Here is a 16,295-nt window from a genome sequence, read left to right as displayed (position 1 = left end):
CTAGGATTTGTTTCTAGAAAGTTGAATTCAATGGTTGTGCGTGTAGATAATCTTGGAACCTTTGAGTTTGGAGTCTTGTCATATTGAGGGAAGATTTTCTTTCCTTCATGTATTGTGAAACACCTTGGTTGTGGCCTAGGAAAGCCTGATGATGTGACAGGACAGATTTAAATTTTGTTTTGGTTGATTGGATGACAATAGGACAGGACTTAATAAGGATTGGGAGCTGATTCACAGAGGGCAGTAGTGCATGTCCTGTTATTTCTAGATTAGATATGATCACAAATTACAGGGCTTTCTATCACTGGTCACACATTCTGACCACAAACATTCACAGAATTTTATATTCCAGATACTGGATGGGGAATGGTCCATTTAACATGATACAGTGATTAAACCACAGTAAAAACAAAATGCTCCTTCCAAACAAATTACAGAAACATTGAAGGCATCATGGGTGTATTTTGGGGTGAAGGGTCCATTTTCTTTATGATTTGTGTTTTTATCATTGGTGTAGGTCTCTTTATCAGTTTAAACTCTATGTGGTGCCCTCTTGACTAATGAGATGTATGCTCTTTGCAACCTTATGATGCTCTCGTGAACACCCAATCCTCTTGTATACCCTAAATAATAAGCACATAAGTATCTTTCTCAGGTGAAGTGGACCAGCCAGGTGTAAAAATTTAAACCAAATGTTATGCATGGTGTGCATTCTTCTCTAATGAAAAGTGTCATATGTAATCATGTATAATGGGCCCTGTGGCAGGTTTTATTAATTATGTCTCACCATCACAGCATTCTGGTGTTCCTAAATACAGTTAATGTAGCTTTTAAGGTTGTCCAAAGTTATAATCTCAGGTGAAGATTTTGACAGGTAAATGTCCACAAGTGTCTCATTTTCAAGCTACAACATATATATCTTTTCCCAGGAATGCTGTTGTGTTGAGCAGGTACTGGAACTCTTTGAATTAGTAGTTTCTTAAGATTGTTTGTATTACTCAATTAAAATATTGTGATGCCTAAAAACTCTATGAATAGACTCGATGGGGGAATGGAAATTAAAAGCTTCTCATATCGCAAGGATTAACAATGCATTGTCATGACGAAAACTGTTGATTCATGTGTCAGAAAACTGAAAGCTTACCCTATATGCTGGGAAAGGGGAGATTACTCTGTATTTCAAAGGTTATTGATGAATTATAAGAAAAAGATTTGAACATATTTCAGAAAACTTTGTTTGACATAGATAAGAAATTATATAGGCATTTTCCTGTTGCCACCAAACTAACAATTCGATGACAGTTGGGCCAAAATGTGGACCTTAGAACTGAGGTAAAACAAAACAAAAAAAAACAACTAAAAAAGATCCCAGAATGCTGTTATGGTCATGATATTCTCTTGGTATCAGTGGGTAGTGAAATGGAAATGAGGTGTTTGTGAGGTTAAGATATCTAAATTCTCCCTTGGTTGGCCAGGTGAAGCACAATCTACTTATTCAATGTGCCTGGTCCCCTGGAGATTTCTGAAACTAAATTACTGGCTACTCTGCATTGTACACCCAGAGCTTGATCAATACAGGTACACGGGTAGTTAATTGACCATCATTTATTTTACTCTTATTTGATTAAATCTGATGTAACCTTGTTACGAAAAGTATGTGTGTGAAACAGTCTATATTAACCAGGTTTTTGTCCCTTATTTCCTGGGTTAATCAAGTCGGAAACAAAAGAATTCTGGCTTAGTCTCAAACGTCATACAGGTGGCACTTTGTTGGTCCGTGTAATATTGATTTAAAATGATTCTGTAAGAAAACAATGCTCGTTAATGACAAGAGTTTAAATGTGTCATTTGTCAAATCAAACTTGAATTGTTACCTAGCATTTCAATGTCTAAATGATTTGTTCGTAATTTTGGTTCTTTGTCATGTTAACCCCCAGTCTCGGTGGGACACTTCATTATAGATGTATAATTATCTTAGACTATACTAAGCAAGATTAAAGACTGTCTACATCTAGTACATTATATTTGACTATTTTCCTTAATTATGAGTTATAACCCCATGCTTGCCAATTTCAAGAAGGAAACATAATCTGTATCGTGATTACATTGCAAAAATTTTTATATGCAATTTTTGAATGGTAATTGGTAATTTTTAGGAGGGTATCTAATTTACCATGTTTACTGGAAGTGTTTAAATTTCAGTTTTGATTGTACGTCAGATGAAATAAGAATTTGTTGTCCTCAATAGAATATATTTCTAACCCTTCTTTGGACTGACAAAAGCCTTTGTGTGGTCTATCCTTGCTAGATACACAATTTAATTTTTTGATTTGCAGGAATTTTATTTGTAACAATGCATGGTGATAAGAACTTAAAGGCAATACCGGTCTGTAGAAATATTGATTCCCCATAAAGTTTAGTCTTGCAGGGTATGCTATGTAGGTGATTGTGATTAACACACATCCCCCCCCCCCCCCCCCTTAAATCTATCAAATAATTCCAGTCCTGGGTAGATCCTGGTATGGAGATCAGAATTCACACTGTAGAGATGATGGTGACCAAGGAATAGTTTAGCAGGTGTACAGATAAACATGGGGATCTTGATGTTTATAAGTTCTATACACGAAATCACTTTATTCAGTGGAGAGGACAGTCCATCTTAGTCAATGGATGAGGAAGAGGAAAAGAATGTGATAGGACCAGTCAAGGGAGGAGATTGATGTCTCGATGCCAGTGTAGGCCAAATCAAGAGATAGCAGATAATTGACACTCTAATGAAGTATTTAGTCAGCTAATTTGATCGATCGATTATATTTGAAATTTTCAATTCCCAGTATTTCATGCAATATGCCACCCCAAAATTACCTTTAATGTATGGAAACTTGTTTTTTCTGCAATTTGAATGAACCTATATTCCAGTTCGGGGACTAGGTTTGTTATTCATGCCTCCCCGACCACATTGTATGCAGATTCAATATGTTGTTACAGTGTTCAATGTGGAATTTTAATTTTCATACCTGTTTTTATACATGTCATAAAAGATGATACCTGAACTTTTTATGTTGCTATGTAACTGTGGACCGCATTCCATATATATTCATAAAGTATTGTTGATTAGTGCAAAATTGTTAGCGGGACTAGTGCCTTTGTAAATCAAAACCCCGAACATGTGACTCATAAGGTTCCGCGTCCAGGTTTAGTCATTTGTTCACCTTAGAAAAAAATCAATTTTATTATCATTACAAATTTGAGAATTTAAAGGAATTTAAACCATGCCAGAATTAGTTGACATGCCATCTGTATGATGTAGTTAGATTTTTGAAAAATTAGGTTACAATAGGTTTTTGCTGTTGACAAAAGGATCTTGGACCTTGATTTTAATCATGATTTTTTAAGCTATAATTGTATCCTAGGGGATAGAAGGAGTATTTTGTAAAATGCAGTTTAATTGGACCTTTGATGTTGACCATGTGTTTCTTTGAGTGGACAAGATGAAGTGTTAATTGCAGTGCTTAACCCCAAGGTTTCTGAAACACCTGATATTTCGTTGTTAGCTGAAAATCAAATCATGAAATGTGTTAAAAACACCCATCAGGGAACAGGCTCAAATTGGACCATTCACAATCTATACATTAATTGTCCTTGTAGACCCACTGGGCAGTCCCTAAATCAAATTATTCAGTCTTTATAATTTCTGTTACCTGCTGCCTCCAGCAGCTATTGAGCACAGATGTTACTATTCATTTTTGATGACATGAAATGGGTGGGATGTGATAGTGATTTTTTTTTTAATAAGTTGCAATCAAGGAGCTGATAAACTGCCATGTTTTCTATTAACAGCTATTGGGAACAGAAATCTTTCAATGTTGATCCTCTAATCCCCCGTGCTGGTAGATTTACCAGCTCTCCTTGGACGTGAATTGTTTAAACCTTTTCAAATGTATCAACGTCTGAAGAATGTAGTTCAGTTATACAAGTCTGTCAATATTTCCTTAAGTTTATCAGGAGACCATTCATTTGAAGATTTATTTAAAAGTGTTGTGGTCAATGCACCAAGCCCAGTTACTCCCTTTGTGATTCGTATACCATTAGCACGATACATATATATACCAGCTCTCTGACTTATATGTACTTGTATAATTTATTTGCTCAATATATGTAATGATCAATTAATTGATATTATTTGGTAAGAAATGCTTGGTTTTAAATAAATTCCTTTTATTTGTTGAATTCTTGCAGCCATTTTTTTTTTACTGAAAAATAGGAAAAGAAATCTGTTGTGGCGACTCCATTCTTCTCGAATTATCATAGGAAAATATTCTTTCACATTGTTATCATGCCAATTTCTGTGTCAAATTGACAGCAGACACTTTGAAATTTGGGGTGAGGTACTCAGGATTGCGTGAGGATACTGGTAATTTACATAATGATAGTTATACAGGGGAAGCTAGGGACGTTGTCATGCTGATGGACAATTAATGTGCTATTTTTTAAAAGTACTTCATTTTAGTTTCTGTCGCAGTCAGTAGACGTGTTAATATTTTATTTCTTTATTTTAAACTGAGAAATTACACAAACAGATCTAACAATGATGGAGGAGAGCTTCTCTGATTGCTCAGAAATCTATGATTTGCATGACCATCGCAAATTTAAAAAAAAAAATAATCATCATGATGCACTATAGTCAAATAACAATCAGAGGAAGGTAATGCAGACAAAGGGTGTGAAGAACCAGGATTCTCAGAGTGCGGTCTCTACTTGCCTGTTGCTCATCAGAAATTTAAAATGTGTTCGTTTTGAAACTGCTTTCAGTTAATTTAGTTTAAGAATCTGTAAAATAATGATATATCCAGAGGTGATTTGAAAACCTGTAGTTCTGAAAATCTGAGGAAAATTCCACTATTATAAGTGAATTCAGTGCTGAATATAAACTTTTCCAAAATCCTCATTTAACTCTCCTGTTTGAAAATTAAACCTCGTTAAGTCCGAGGATATATCAAATACATGTATATGATATTTCAGCATTTCACATATTATTTTTTTGTGTTTCATGACTGGTGCGCACCTCTCCATATTATTTCAGGTGTTTAGGTCATGTTTGCATTGTAAATTTTGGGCCATAATTGTCTGTGTATACGTTTCTTTATGTCAATATGAAATATATCCATTTTCATTGAAAATGAAAATATATATATGTGGGGTTGGTGTGTTTGCTTTTTGATCGGTATTCAAGGAGAGGTATGTATTGGCAAGAAGGGTAATTATGTTTCCGGGGTATCACACCTTCTACCTTCAATTCATTGGAATGAAAAAATGCACAGGGCATTTGAATACGTTTGCTTTGTCGATGTCAAGTTATAGAGAAAACATTAAGATATGAGGATTTTAACGGAATTTCCACTTGATTCAAGATAGATAAACAAGTTTTACACAGTATAAGAACATTATATACATGATATGTAAATTCTCTGAGATTAAATCTTCTTTAAGGGAACTGATAGACTAAAGATAACTGGATATAAATACAGGTAGCATGCAAATGATGTCAACCCCAAGTAAGAAATGTGGATTATAAATGAGATGCTTGAGAGAATTATAAACTAAGGTGAAAAGATAAATCTGTTCAGAAAAGTACAATTTGGCAGTCATGCAGGGACGGAATTAGAAAAATGAGCACAGTCTAGAACATGTCAAATCAATTCCAGGAGCCATTTCTATTGTTGTCATGGAGTCAGACATTGGTAGATAAATGCTTCTTAAATGTACCATGGGCCCCAGGAATGTTATCCCAAACTTCAGTTACATTCTTATAGAGGTTCCCAAGCATGGTTAGCAAAAATCTTTATATTCTGATCTTCGTGTGTCACATATGTCAAAAGAATTTTTTGTTTTTTTTCCCCCCGACCAATAATTCGTGCAATGCTCTAGTCTTTCTCCACAACTTTTGATGTTTAGTTACATTAAGGCATACCATGTCTCTGACACAGCCAAGTGCTTGAAATGTTTCAGGTGGTAGAGTCGGTAAGCCAAACTAGGGGCATGGGTCAGATCTGGTTTTTGGTGAAAAACTGATGACCTTCTGTAAGATGTAAAACATCTGTGGTTTAACAAAATTCCTGTCCAATCTGACGCGTGGCTCTTTTTATATGACTGACTGTAAATTGGTGTACTGCAATAGACACACTTGTATTGAGATTCAAGCTTGAAATAGAAAACTCTTCAGATATGCTAGGATATATTACTGTGGACTCAGTCTTGTACTGAAGGATAGGAGACTGACAACAGAAGACAGATTGTCAGAGTTTGGTCCAAATCATGTCTTCAACTCTATTGTGTTTCAAAAACCCCAAAAAATATTGATTTATGTACACAGTTTTTTGAAGGATCTATTTTGTAATACATGAACAAATACACCAGTAGTTTGAGGTTATAAAGATTCTTAGGTTTTATGTGAGTGAAGTAAATCTTTGTAAAGACGGAACTTGTGTGTACTGCATGACTTTAAACTTTTAAAAAGATAAGGTATTTCTATACTCAAAGAGAGAAACGTGTTGAAAAGGGGAGTAGGTTCTTTGTCTTTCCATATAATGAATGAGAGTATTGGTAGTGAATTTGAAGTATTGATGGTTGTTGATCAAGTAACAGCAATGAATGATTAGATGGAAGTAAATACCACAGAAAAGAATAAGGAAACCTTGAATATGTACATAGTGGGTGTAGAAAAATTTAACACAGGGTTTGGCTCCTCAAAAATTTGTCATGAGTTTGTCTTCTCCTCCATCTCTGAAGACTTAGATTTCTAGTATACTTTGACATAGTTATTCTATGCCACTTTTGGAAAGTTTCCTGTGGACCAGGGAATTTTTATGAGACTTTTGTTTTGGTGAGGTCGGGGTTTCATTCAATATCTGACATGGTAGTTGTCCCTATTTAGAGTTAGCCTAGATGTTTGTACAACTTTGTAGCACTGTCTAAGCCCTATGTAGCTGATACGAACTTGAACACAGCATAGAGGTAGCGTTTGATACATGTATGCAAGACTCAAAATTGACTCTTTTCTTGTCCAATCACACATGTAACGTAAGAATTGCTTGTCTAAGACTTTAAGTTTTCCTTTTTTAAGGAAAATTTCAACATCAATTTGAATTAAAATATCTGTATGATGATACCTGATGTACGTGCTTGGCCTTTAAGATGTACATTGAACTGATCTTTCCTTAAGGCAACTGTATGTACCACTAGAACATGTAGAGCAGCTTTTGCCTGAATAGTCCCCGCAGACATCACAAAATATTTTACTTTTCCAATTAACATGATCAAGTTTTAAAGCATTGCACTCCGTAGCCATGTAAATACTTTAAAACCCGATGGTTGAAAGTTTGCTGTTTCTAAAAATTCTATGTACTCTTGTCAAGAGAAACTTATGTCATCTGTAGTCCATTGTTTAAAAAATGAATTTCCAAAACTGTTATGCAAACTTCGCTCTCAAATCCATTGTTCATACAGAATAATGGACCTTAATTATCAATACTTTGACCCGAGTAAAGGACCAGCAGTATGAAATAACCTCATCTTGTAATACAAAGTTATATGGTATATCTCTTGTTCTGCTTGTTGGACAAATACTAAGCAACATGTACTTGCCCATATAATCTTTTGATTATAATTATTATAATTAAAAGTGCTGATTGAATATTTAACAGCTAGAATCTTTTATATATGTACAAGTAAACACAAGGAACAGAAAATATCCTTAGAATATCATTTGTCTTTAAAAGTTCTTGTGAGATATGAAGTGAGCTTGCAAACTCATGAGAGAAAAAAATTAAGTGAATATATGGTTTGGTGATCCTTTAATTCTGCAACATTGGTCTTAGAATACATGTGTTTATTTTTTGTTTGGTATCTTCCATCAAGTACTTTGTGTCAGGCCATTTGATTGGGTAGCCCCATTAGGCTGAGGTGGGGGTAAAGTTGTATTGTTCCAGCCACCACACATTGGTGCACAGACTGCCAGAGACCTTTTGTAACAATGAAAATGTTTAAGAATGAAACCCGAGAGGAAAACCAATTACCTGTACAAAGTCCAGACTTGTCAACTCGCATGTTTTTCCTATTTTGTGAGTTGTGGATAATTTGGAATGATGTAGGAATATCTTTTGTATTTCAGACATGTATGAGGGTAGAATTTTAAATTTTAAACGGAATAGCTGTGGAGTTGGTTGTCTGTACAATAAAACTCAAGAGCTTGCAGTGTGCATTTGCAAAGAAAATATTAGAGATCATACAAAGAAAAGGGTGAGCCCTACACATGCAGATTGGAATTTTTATGGTCATTATCCAAATTGGCCTATCACATCTACTGCTGATGACTGAGTTATTATTGAGGACTGAAGAGCTCATATTTTAAGGAAAGTTGATGTTTTTATATGCAGGTGAAACCAGTAATAAAATATATTGAGTCCTGAATCAGACCTATAAATCAATATACTGTCTGTTTTAGCAAATCATACCTGGTCCCTTCCTACTTAGAATTCCCAGTGCAGCCTGGATATGGAGACTGAAGTTATATATACAAATAAAATTTGAAGGGTAATTCAAGTTGGCATATCAATAAGAGTCTGTAAACTGTGGATTTATTTCTTCTATTGCGGAGGATTCTTAGCTACATGGTTTTAATTGGTCTCACAGCACTAGCTTTTCACAGAGTAATCTCTTCACATTAGGGGAGATTATATGATTCTACTCCCTGCAAAGAGCCAGGAAAAAATGAAGAGAGTCATGCAGAAAAAGGTTTTCTCCCAATCCTGTCCAATATCCCCCCATTGTGTGTGGATAACAGTGTTGTGACTAAACAGTAAAAGTGACTCTGGTCTTTCTGGATTAAGTTGACCTTTGTTAATGGAATTAATCAAGAGTTTTTCTTTTGCTAATCTCTATTCCTTTTAACTTGTTTTATAATAGGATAGAGAAAAGTTGTGAGAAAGTGATGCAATGACCTACAACAAGCTAGTTCTAATCCAAAATCAAGAGCACTTTCCTACATTTTTCTTTCATCATAATGTAATCATTTTCTTCCCTTCCTTCCTGTGATTTTACCGGTAATTAAAGGAAGCCAAGTAAATTGTCTTTATATGGACATAATTTCATCTATTAGCATTCATTCTGGTAAATTTTTTGTGACACAGGGTATTTTGATGGTTTTGGGGGACCAACAAATCTTTTGCCTTTAAAGTTAGTTTCTCAAAACTTAAACAACTGCTCTGCATGCCCAAAGGCAAATTTAACTTCAAATAAAATATGCAAATGTCTGCTTTTTGAAGTGCATCCACCGTCTATGCATGTGACACTTGAATAATAGGAGACTAGTACAGTTGCCCACAATTACAACTCATTACAGGGAAATACCACCATCATTCTAAATCAACACTATATGAGAAATATATGATATCTAGTAATATATCCACCAAATGCTAGAAACTGGATAGGTATATATATAAAATTCTTTTACGACCAAAGGCATAAAGTATACATGTGAGAAATTGAATTTTAAAACTTTTATCTTGTAATCTAAAGCATATACCTGTCTAAAAATACTATGTATTGATCAATAAGGGAAAGCGATCTCCTATCAATATTTTGTGTGATGATTGATGCATGATTTTTTTCCCTAAATGAGAATTCTTGATATGGCAAACGAATATGCATATTAATGAACATAAGTTTAATCAACTAGAACTAATAGTAGCTCAGGCTGAATATGTTACTCCCTTCATTAGATGCCATAAAACAGGAGTTTTAACAATTTTCAAGGGCTGGCATGAGGGGATTCTGAATATTGGTTGGAAAATGGATATGTTTTCTAGGGGAGAAAGAATTTCGTACCCAGTACACGACTTCACACACTTGTATCTGTATTATTTTTCATCATTTTTATGTGGTTAATGAACTTCCATGTTACATTTGCTATATTTTCCACCGGGCTTGGATCATATGTAATCTATGAACATAATCTTCAGTCTATCAGGACAAAATATCAGCATTAAAGGTAATTCACTGGAATTACTAAATGTCTAATAAAATTTGTCAAAAGAGATTGATACTACCAGGCAAAGTTTGGTGTTTTTTCTTCAAATACATGCTTTCTCGATTATTGTGATTATAACTGTCACAGAGAAAAGTCAGTGTGTTTATGTTATAGAACTATAAAAGTGTGGCACTCAATGAGCAGTAAACTGTCATACAACAACTCATAAAATCATCAACTGTCCCCTAATTGCAGTTTAACCAAAATGTTTATCTCCCTTTTTATGAAGAGGTATATAATTATCTCCCTTGGTTTACATGAGTTATAGATAAGGTAGATAAGCATTCTGTGTTTTATAGGTATTGTTTGTGTGACTGTGATTGGTGGAGAGGATGGTATGTTGACAAAACTACAGATTAATACTGTGAAGTGTCTCTAGTTAATCAAAACTCTAGTCTGAAACTGGGGGGTTCAAAACTTATCAATTTGTCCTGTTTTGACAAGAGCTATTTCCAGAACCTTTTAAGTTTGACTTAGACAATCATTAGATGCATTAAGATGGGTGACTGAAGGAAAATGGGGCTTTGGAGGTATGGTGTGAAATTTCACTATCATTGCTTTTGAATTAAAAGGTATCACAATACAAGAAGATTTAAAATACTTAAATGGAAAAAAAGAAAATCAACAGTTTGTTACCAGAATCCAAACAACTGGTAGAAGGTTTAGAAATTCATACAGATTGATTATATAACCATGAATTTGGCATGCATTGAAATACTTTTATCATATGGATTAAGCAGTCAGTCCCCTGGAAATATCTGGCAGTTTTAGAGGGTCAAGGGTATACGATTAGATTACTGGGGATGGCAAAATGTTATACTGATACCCACAAGATTGAAATCTGTAGGCACAGGTAAAATGTTGCAATGGTGGACATGAGAAGGAAGTACTAGGATAAAGAACCTCTTGTTTAATAAATTTATGAATTGTAGTGCAATATAAACGTGGTGAATGGTTGATATGCTTCAAAAATTTATTGAAAGATTGATTGATTGCAAAAAGCTTGAACATGTTACATTATTGATATTCAAGTTGATAAAAGCAGTCTTTAATCTGTTGAGGGTTTTGAGGAAATGTCTACATTCTTGTTTTGTCAAGTGAAATGAAGTGCCTCTGTAGCGTCAGCTTTCTGGATCTCGGTTTTGGTATAGAGGAATGAAATTTTCAGAATTTGTGTGCAGTAATTAAGCTTAATGACCTTTATAATTCATAGCATTTATATATTCCCAAACAGACAAGAAATGAATTTCCCTGTCCTTGTTGTAGGTTATGATCTCTATTCTGGATGACAATGACACCCCTCCCCAGTTTACCAATACCTCATTTGTTAAGAGTGTGGGAGAGGACCTGCCCGTGGGGTCAGAGATCCTGCGAATCACAGTTACTGACCCTGATACCACACCAGGGACACAGATTCTGAGAATTGCCAGTGGTAACCATGGAAACTATGCCCTGAACAGTCAGACAGGTAAATACTACATAATTTGCTACGCTTGTTAGGTGCTTCAGATTAAATTTTTAAAGAAATGTCAAATGTGTAGTGCTATGAAGGTCATGTCCATTCTTCTTGTAAATGACAATATTTTTTACATGCATATAGACAATTTGTGTTACTGTTTTCAGTCATTGACTTTAAATATGCTCAACAATGTGACATTTCTGTTACAGGGGCACTGACCATAGCCAAGAGACTGGACAGAGAAGTTCGTTCTGTCGACAGACTAACCATCGAATCATCTGACGGCACCAACAAAGCCGAGGCCACGGTGAAAGTCCTCATCACCGACATCAACGACAATGCTCCAGTATTCACTGATGTCTTCTACTCTTTTGACATCCCAGAGGACACGCCAGTGGGAACCACTGTGGCCCTGATTGAAGCTGTGGATGCGGATGAAGGTCTGAATGGAGAGGTGGTTTACAGTCTTGTCTCTGCTTGGGGACAGTCTATCTTTCATCTGGATCCACAAATGGGAACCATCAGTCTTCTGAAGCCTGTAGATTTTGAACAGGTGTGGTGTTTTTTGTCATCCTTTAATTGGAATGGATGGTATTATAAATAAGTTGTGTGTGTGTGTATAAGAGAGAGAGAGAGAGAGAGAGAGAGAGAGAGAGAGAGAGAGAGATTGTTTTGGCCATTCATAGCTTTGGCATATTTTGAGTTTGACAGTCAAATCCTCCTCCGATATGGTTTATCCGATAGACTTGAAATTTTGTACAATACTTCAATGCCATTTGCAGACAAGCATATTGTTGGGACAGAAGGATCCAATTATTTTCCTTAAAGTTATAGTGGATCTGAGGGTTGGAGGGTGTAAAATAGTTTGTGAACACTTCTATGTGGTTATGGGAGTTCATAATGTCCAAGTTCCTGCTCATGCTTTCTCCTCCATACCATACAGTACATTAAGGGGAGGTGGTTTCATTTGGAGAGGCTTTTTAAAATGTTATAACAATCATAAACTAAAAGTGTTTCATTTTCTCAGTGAAATGCTCTTTAATAATAATCTTGTTGGTAAGGGTTATTTGTTTTGATGCATTTTGCCAAGGTCAACAACATATAAATTGTTTGAAGGACAAAATATCAAAGCTATGGCTGCTGGTATTTTACTTCTCTAGCCATTAAGGTGAGCTGCCCATTAAAACCATCAAACTGTGCTGTATATAGTGTAAAAGATAGGGTATTGTTAAAAAAGTCGCTAGACAGCCACAAGATTTATTTTGTCAAGGAACTGCGAAAAGAGCATTAACAGAGAACAGGCATTCATTCAAAGTAATTAGAGAAACTGCTATTTTCCATCAAGTATTCTTTTTTGCATTTTACCCCCAGAACCTATTGCTTGTTATCTAGCATGCTGTTTAACTTGATCCAATGTAATATTACAGCAGCTGAGAGACAGTGTTTAAGCATGTTGTGTCCTGTTGTAGAAGGTGCAAGTCGTAACAGCAGTGTTCAGTACAAATTAAAATGTCCTAGTGAGGATACAAGAAGTGAACCATCAGGCTAACACAAATACTGTCGCCAGTGTAGCCCCTGGTGACTGCAGGTGCTCCTCCAGTCAGCAGGCCTGTAATATTGTTGTAGATACATGTTTTCTTTCTTCTTACAATTGATTAAAGTTCTTTCAGTCAGCAGGTGGTCATCTGGTGCAATTTGGCATGAGGAAAATATCGTTTTAAAATTCTGTGGCCTTAATGTCAGAGGGGATTGTAGGAAGTAGACAGATTTAAAGAGACTGGCATCGAAAATGATTTTATTTTCGAACATTAAATACAAATTATACAGAAGTACAAGATCAGCATGATAAATGTCATAGCTCAGTGGACTACATCAAGTAATGTCTTTTCTTTTCACTGTTAAATGTTCATGAAAGATTCCATTCAAAGGATCACCAAATATTAATATTCAAATATTGTATATCATTTTATTCTCTGTCAGAACCGAGTGATTTAGAACACATTTTAAATGCTGTGTTAATGAGTTAAGCATTTCGCCCTTTTGTATTGGGATTATGCTCTATAGTATTGCTTTTGAGCCAACTTTTATAAGACAACTACGATTTATTTGGGCCATCTAAACTAACTTCCAAACCAGAAGTGCAAGATTACCTGACACACCTGAATATTTAACTGAAATTTAGTTGTTGGTGTAAATAATTGGACCTTTACTCTTCAAATCTGTGAATACAGTTTACCAGGCTAGCTGTGTATGCTTCTGTAACCTTTCAGATATCCTATCTGTGAATACAGTTTACCAGGCTAGCTGTGTATGCTTCTGTAACCTTTCAGATATCCAGTCTCAAATCTCGAAACTGTTGATTTGGACACAGCTTACACACAGAGAATGTAAGCTGTAAGGATATATAGCAATATCAGCTGATGAAATACATGCAGAATGTATTGTATTTCCTTAAATAGTTTTCTATTATATTTTGTTTGAATAAATTGATGTTTTAGATTATATTTTTGGGGTTGATCATCTTTTTTTTAGTTTGAATCAATGTATTTTTGAAAAAGATAGTAGATTAGTAAAGTATAATTTGACTGTATGTGTGGGTCTGATAGGTGTACACCTAGTAGACGGTGTTTAAATATAGTAGTTTGACAGTATGTGTGTATTTGATAGACAGTGTTTGAGTATAGTGGTTTGACTGTATGTGTGTATTTGATAGACAGTGTTTGAGTATAGTGGTTTGACTGTATGTGTATATTTGGTAGACAGTGTTTGAGTATAGTGGTTTGACTGTATGTGTGTATTTGATAGAGTGTTTGAATATAGTGGTTTGACTGTATGCATGTATTTGTTAAGACAGTGTTTGAGTATAGTGGTTTGACTGTATGTGTTTATTTGATAGACAGTGTTTGAGTATAGTGGTTTGACTGTATGTGTATATTTGGTAGACAGTGTTTGAGTATAGTGGTTTGACTGTATGTGTGTATTTGATAGAGTGTTTGAATATAGTGGTTTGACTGTATGCATGTATTTGTTAAGACAGTGTTTGAGTATAGTGGTTTGACTGTATGTGTTTATTTGATAGACAGTGTTTGAGTATAGTGGTTTGACTGTATGTGTGTATCTGGTATTTTTCAGAACCACCTGTATACCCTGCTGGTGTTGGCCTCTGACAAAGGAAGCCCAAGTCAGTCCACCTCAGTGCTAGTGTACCTAAACATCAAAGATGTTAACGATAATGAGCCCCAGTTCAACCACCAGTCCTACAACGGAGAGGTACTGGAAGATGCAACTGTTGGCACGAGTGTCCTGTCAGTACAAGCCACGGACGTAGACTCGGGTAAGTCCCCAGCAGTTATATGTGTACTGTTACAGTAGATTCAGTAGTACTAAAGGACCTGGCCATGTGGTTCCCTGAAGGTGCTGGTACACTACAGACATGTGGTTCCCTGAAGGTGCTTGTACACTACGGACATGTGGTTCCCTGAAGGTGCTTGTACACTACGGACATAGGAAGGACTTCAGGGTTCTGAGCCAATCAGCCTTAACATTATCAACATATAGTGAAGCAGCACAGGAATAGATCTTAAACAAACCCTAGCATTACCATGTTAAGTAGAAGGCATTACAAACACAGGTCTTTGTTTCACATTACACAAAAACTGAAGCCTTGTGTAGGCAAATTCATGAGACACCTTAGAGAGATTTATAGTCTTAATTGAAAAAAAATAATTGCATTTTTAGATCCAATAACTATAGAGGGTCATTTGCTGCCAAAGTCTGATTTGTCAATTGTTACCAAAATGACCAAAACAGCTCTACAGTGCATAAAACTCACCGCTGACATATATAAAAAAACCACCCAGCTCTACAGTGCATACAACTCACCACTGACATATAACAAAATTCACACATCTTGAAATGTTGATAGTAGAATATCTTTTGTTTCTATAGAAGAATGGCAGAAACATTGTATAGCAAATAATTCAATGCAGAGAAATTTTACATGATTTTGATAAAATTTGATTAGTCACTTTTCTTCCCTTTCAGATTTATTTTCTTTCATTTTTTAACATATTCCAGAATTTTAATCACAGATCAAAATTGAAATGTTTGTATGTCTAGTTGACAGCTAGTGACCCTTTAAGTTAAAATGATTGATCTGTTTCATTCTCATGAAAATTAATTGTTCATATAAATAAGGAGTTTTATTTTATGAAGTTATACATTATGAAAATTGCCACAACAATTTGGGGAAATAATTCAGATAGCAAAAAGAAAAGGACTTTGCTGATGCATAAAAACATTCTATTTTCTAAAAAATGTCTTCTTATAAAAAAAAGTATTAATGACAAGCAAAGCAATGAATGAGATTGAAAAATAGCAGTGAGTGCATCAGATTATGAACGGTGATCCGACCACTCAGACTACTCCCAGAATGCACCCGTTCATTTTTGTAAAGGACCAGTGTCAGAGATAATTTTATTTGCATTCCAAAGAACAAAAAGAAAAACTTGCGCGAGTTTGTAAAGTTCTGAGATCAATGGTTTTGTTTTAGAAATATACTGGCTTTTATGATATAACACCATTTTGAGGAGTTCTGTTTCAAAACACACTTAAAACATAAAGAAACATTAAAGTGAAACCCGTGGAAGGTGTCGAGTTTCTCCAGATCGTCTGAGATTGTCGTACTCTGTCAAAGTTGCACTGTATTTCAGATGAAGGGTGATGACACAACCGAATCTAAATAGTTTC

The 16,295-nt window shown here is 35.2% G+C and overlaps 1 protein-coding gene across 1 annotated transcript in view; it reads left to right on the top strand.

Moving 5' to 3' along the window:
- Positions 1 to 16,295, top strand: part of LOC125667248 (protocadherin Fat 4-like) — a 43,890-nt gene that overhangs the window by 6,473 nt on the left and 21,122 nt on the right. Inside the window, exons 2-4 of the mRNA XM_048900606.2 lie at positions 11,354 to 11,555; positions 11,756 to 12,099; positions 14,679 to 14,880. Of these exons, the coding sequence (XP_048756563.2) occupies positions 11,354 to 11,555; positions 11,756 to 12,099; positions 14,679 to 14,880 (748 nt within the window). The remainder of the gene's footprint in view (positions 1 to 11,353; positions 11,556 to 11,755; positions 12,100 to 14,678; positions 14,881 to 16,295) is intronic.

This window comes from Ostrea edulis, chromosome 2 (genome assembly GCF_947568905.1).
Source record: "Ostrea edulis chromosome 2, xbOstEdul1.1, whole genome shotgun sequence".
In the NCBI taxonomy this organism is placed as follows: domain Eukaryota; kingdom Metazoa; phylum Mollusca; class Bivalvia; order Ostreida; family Ostreidae; genus Ostrea; species Ostrea edulis.
The sequence above is the reverse complement of the archived record's forward strand: the minus strand, read 5'-3'. Positions and strand labels throughout refer to the sequence as shown.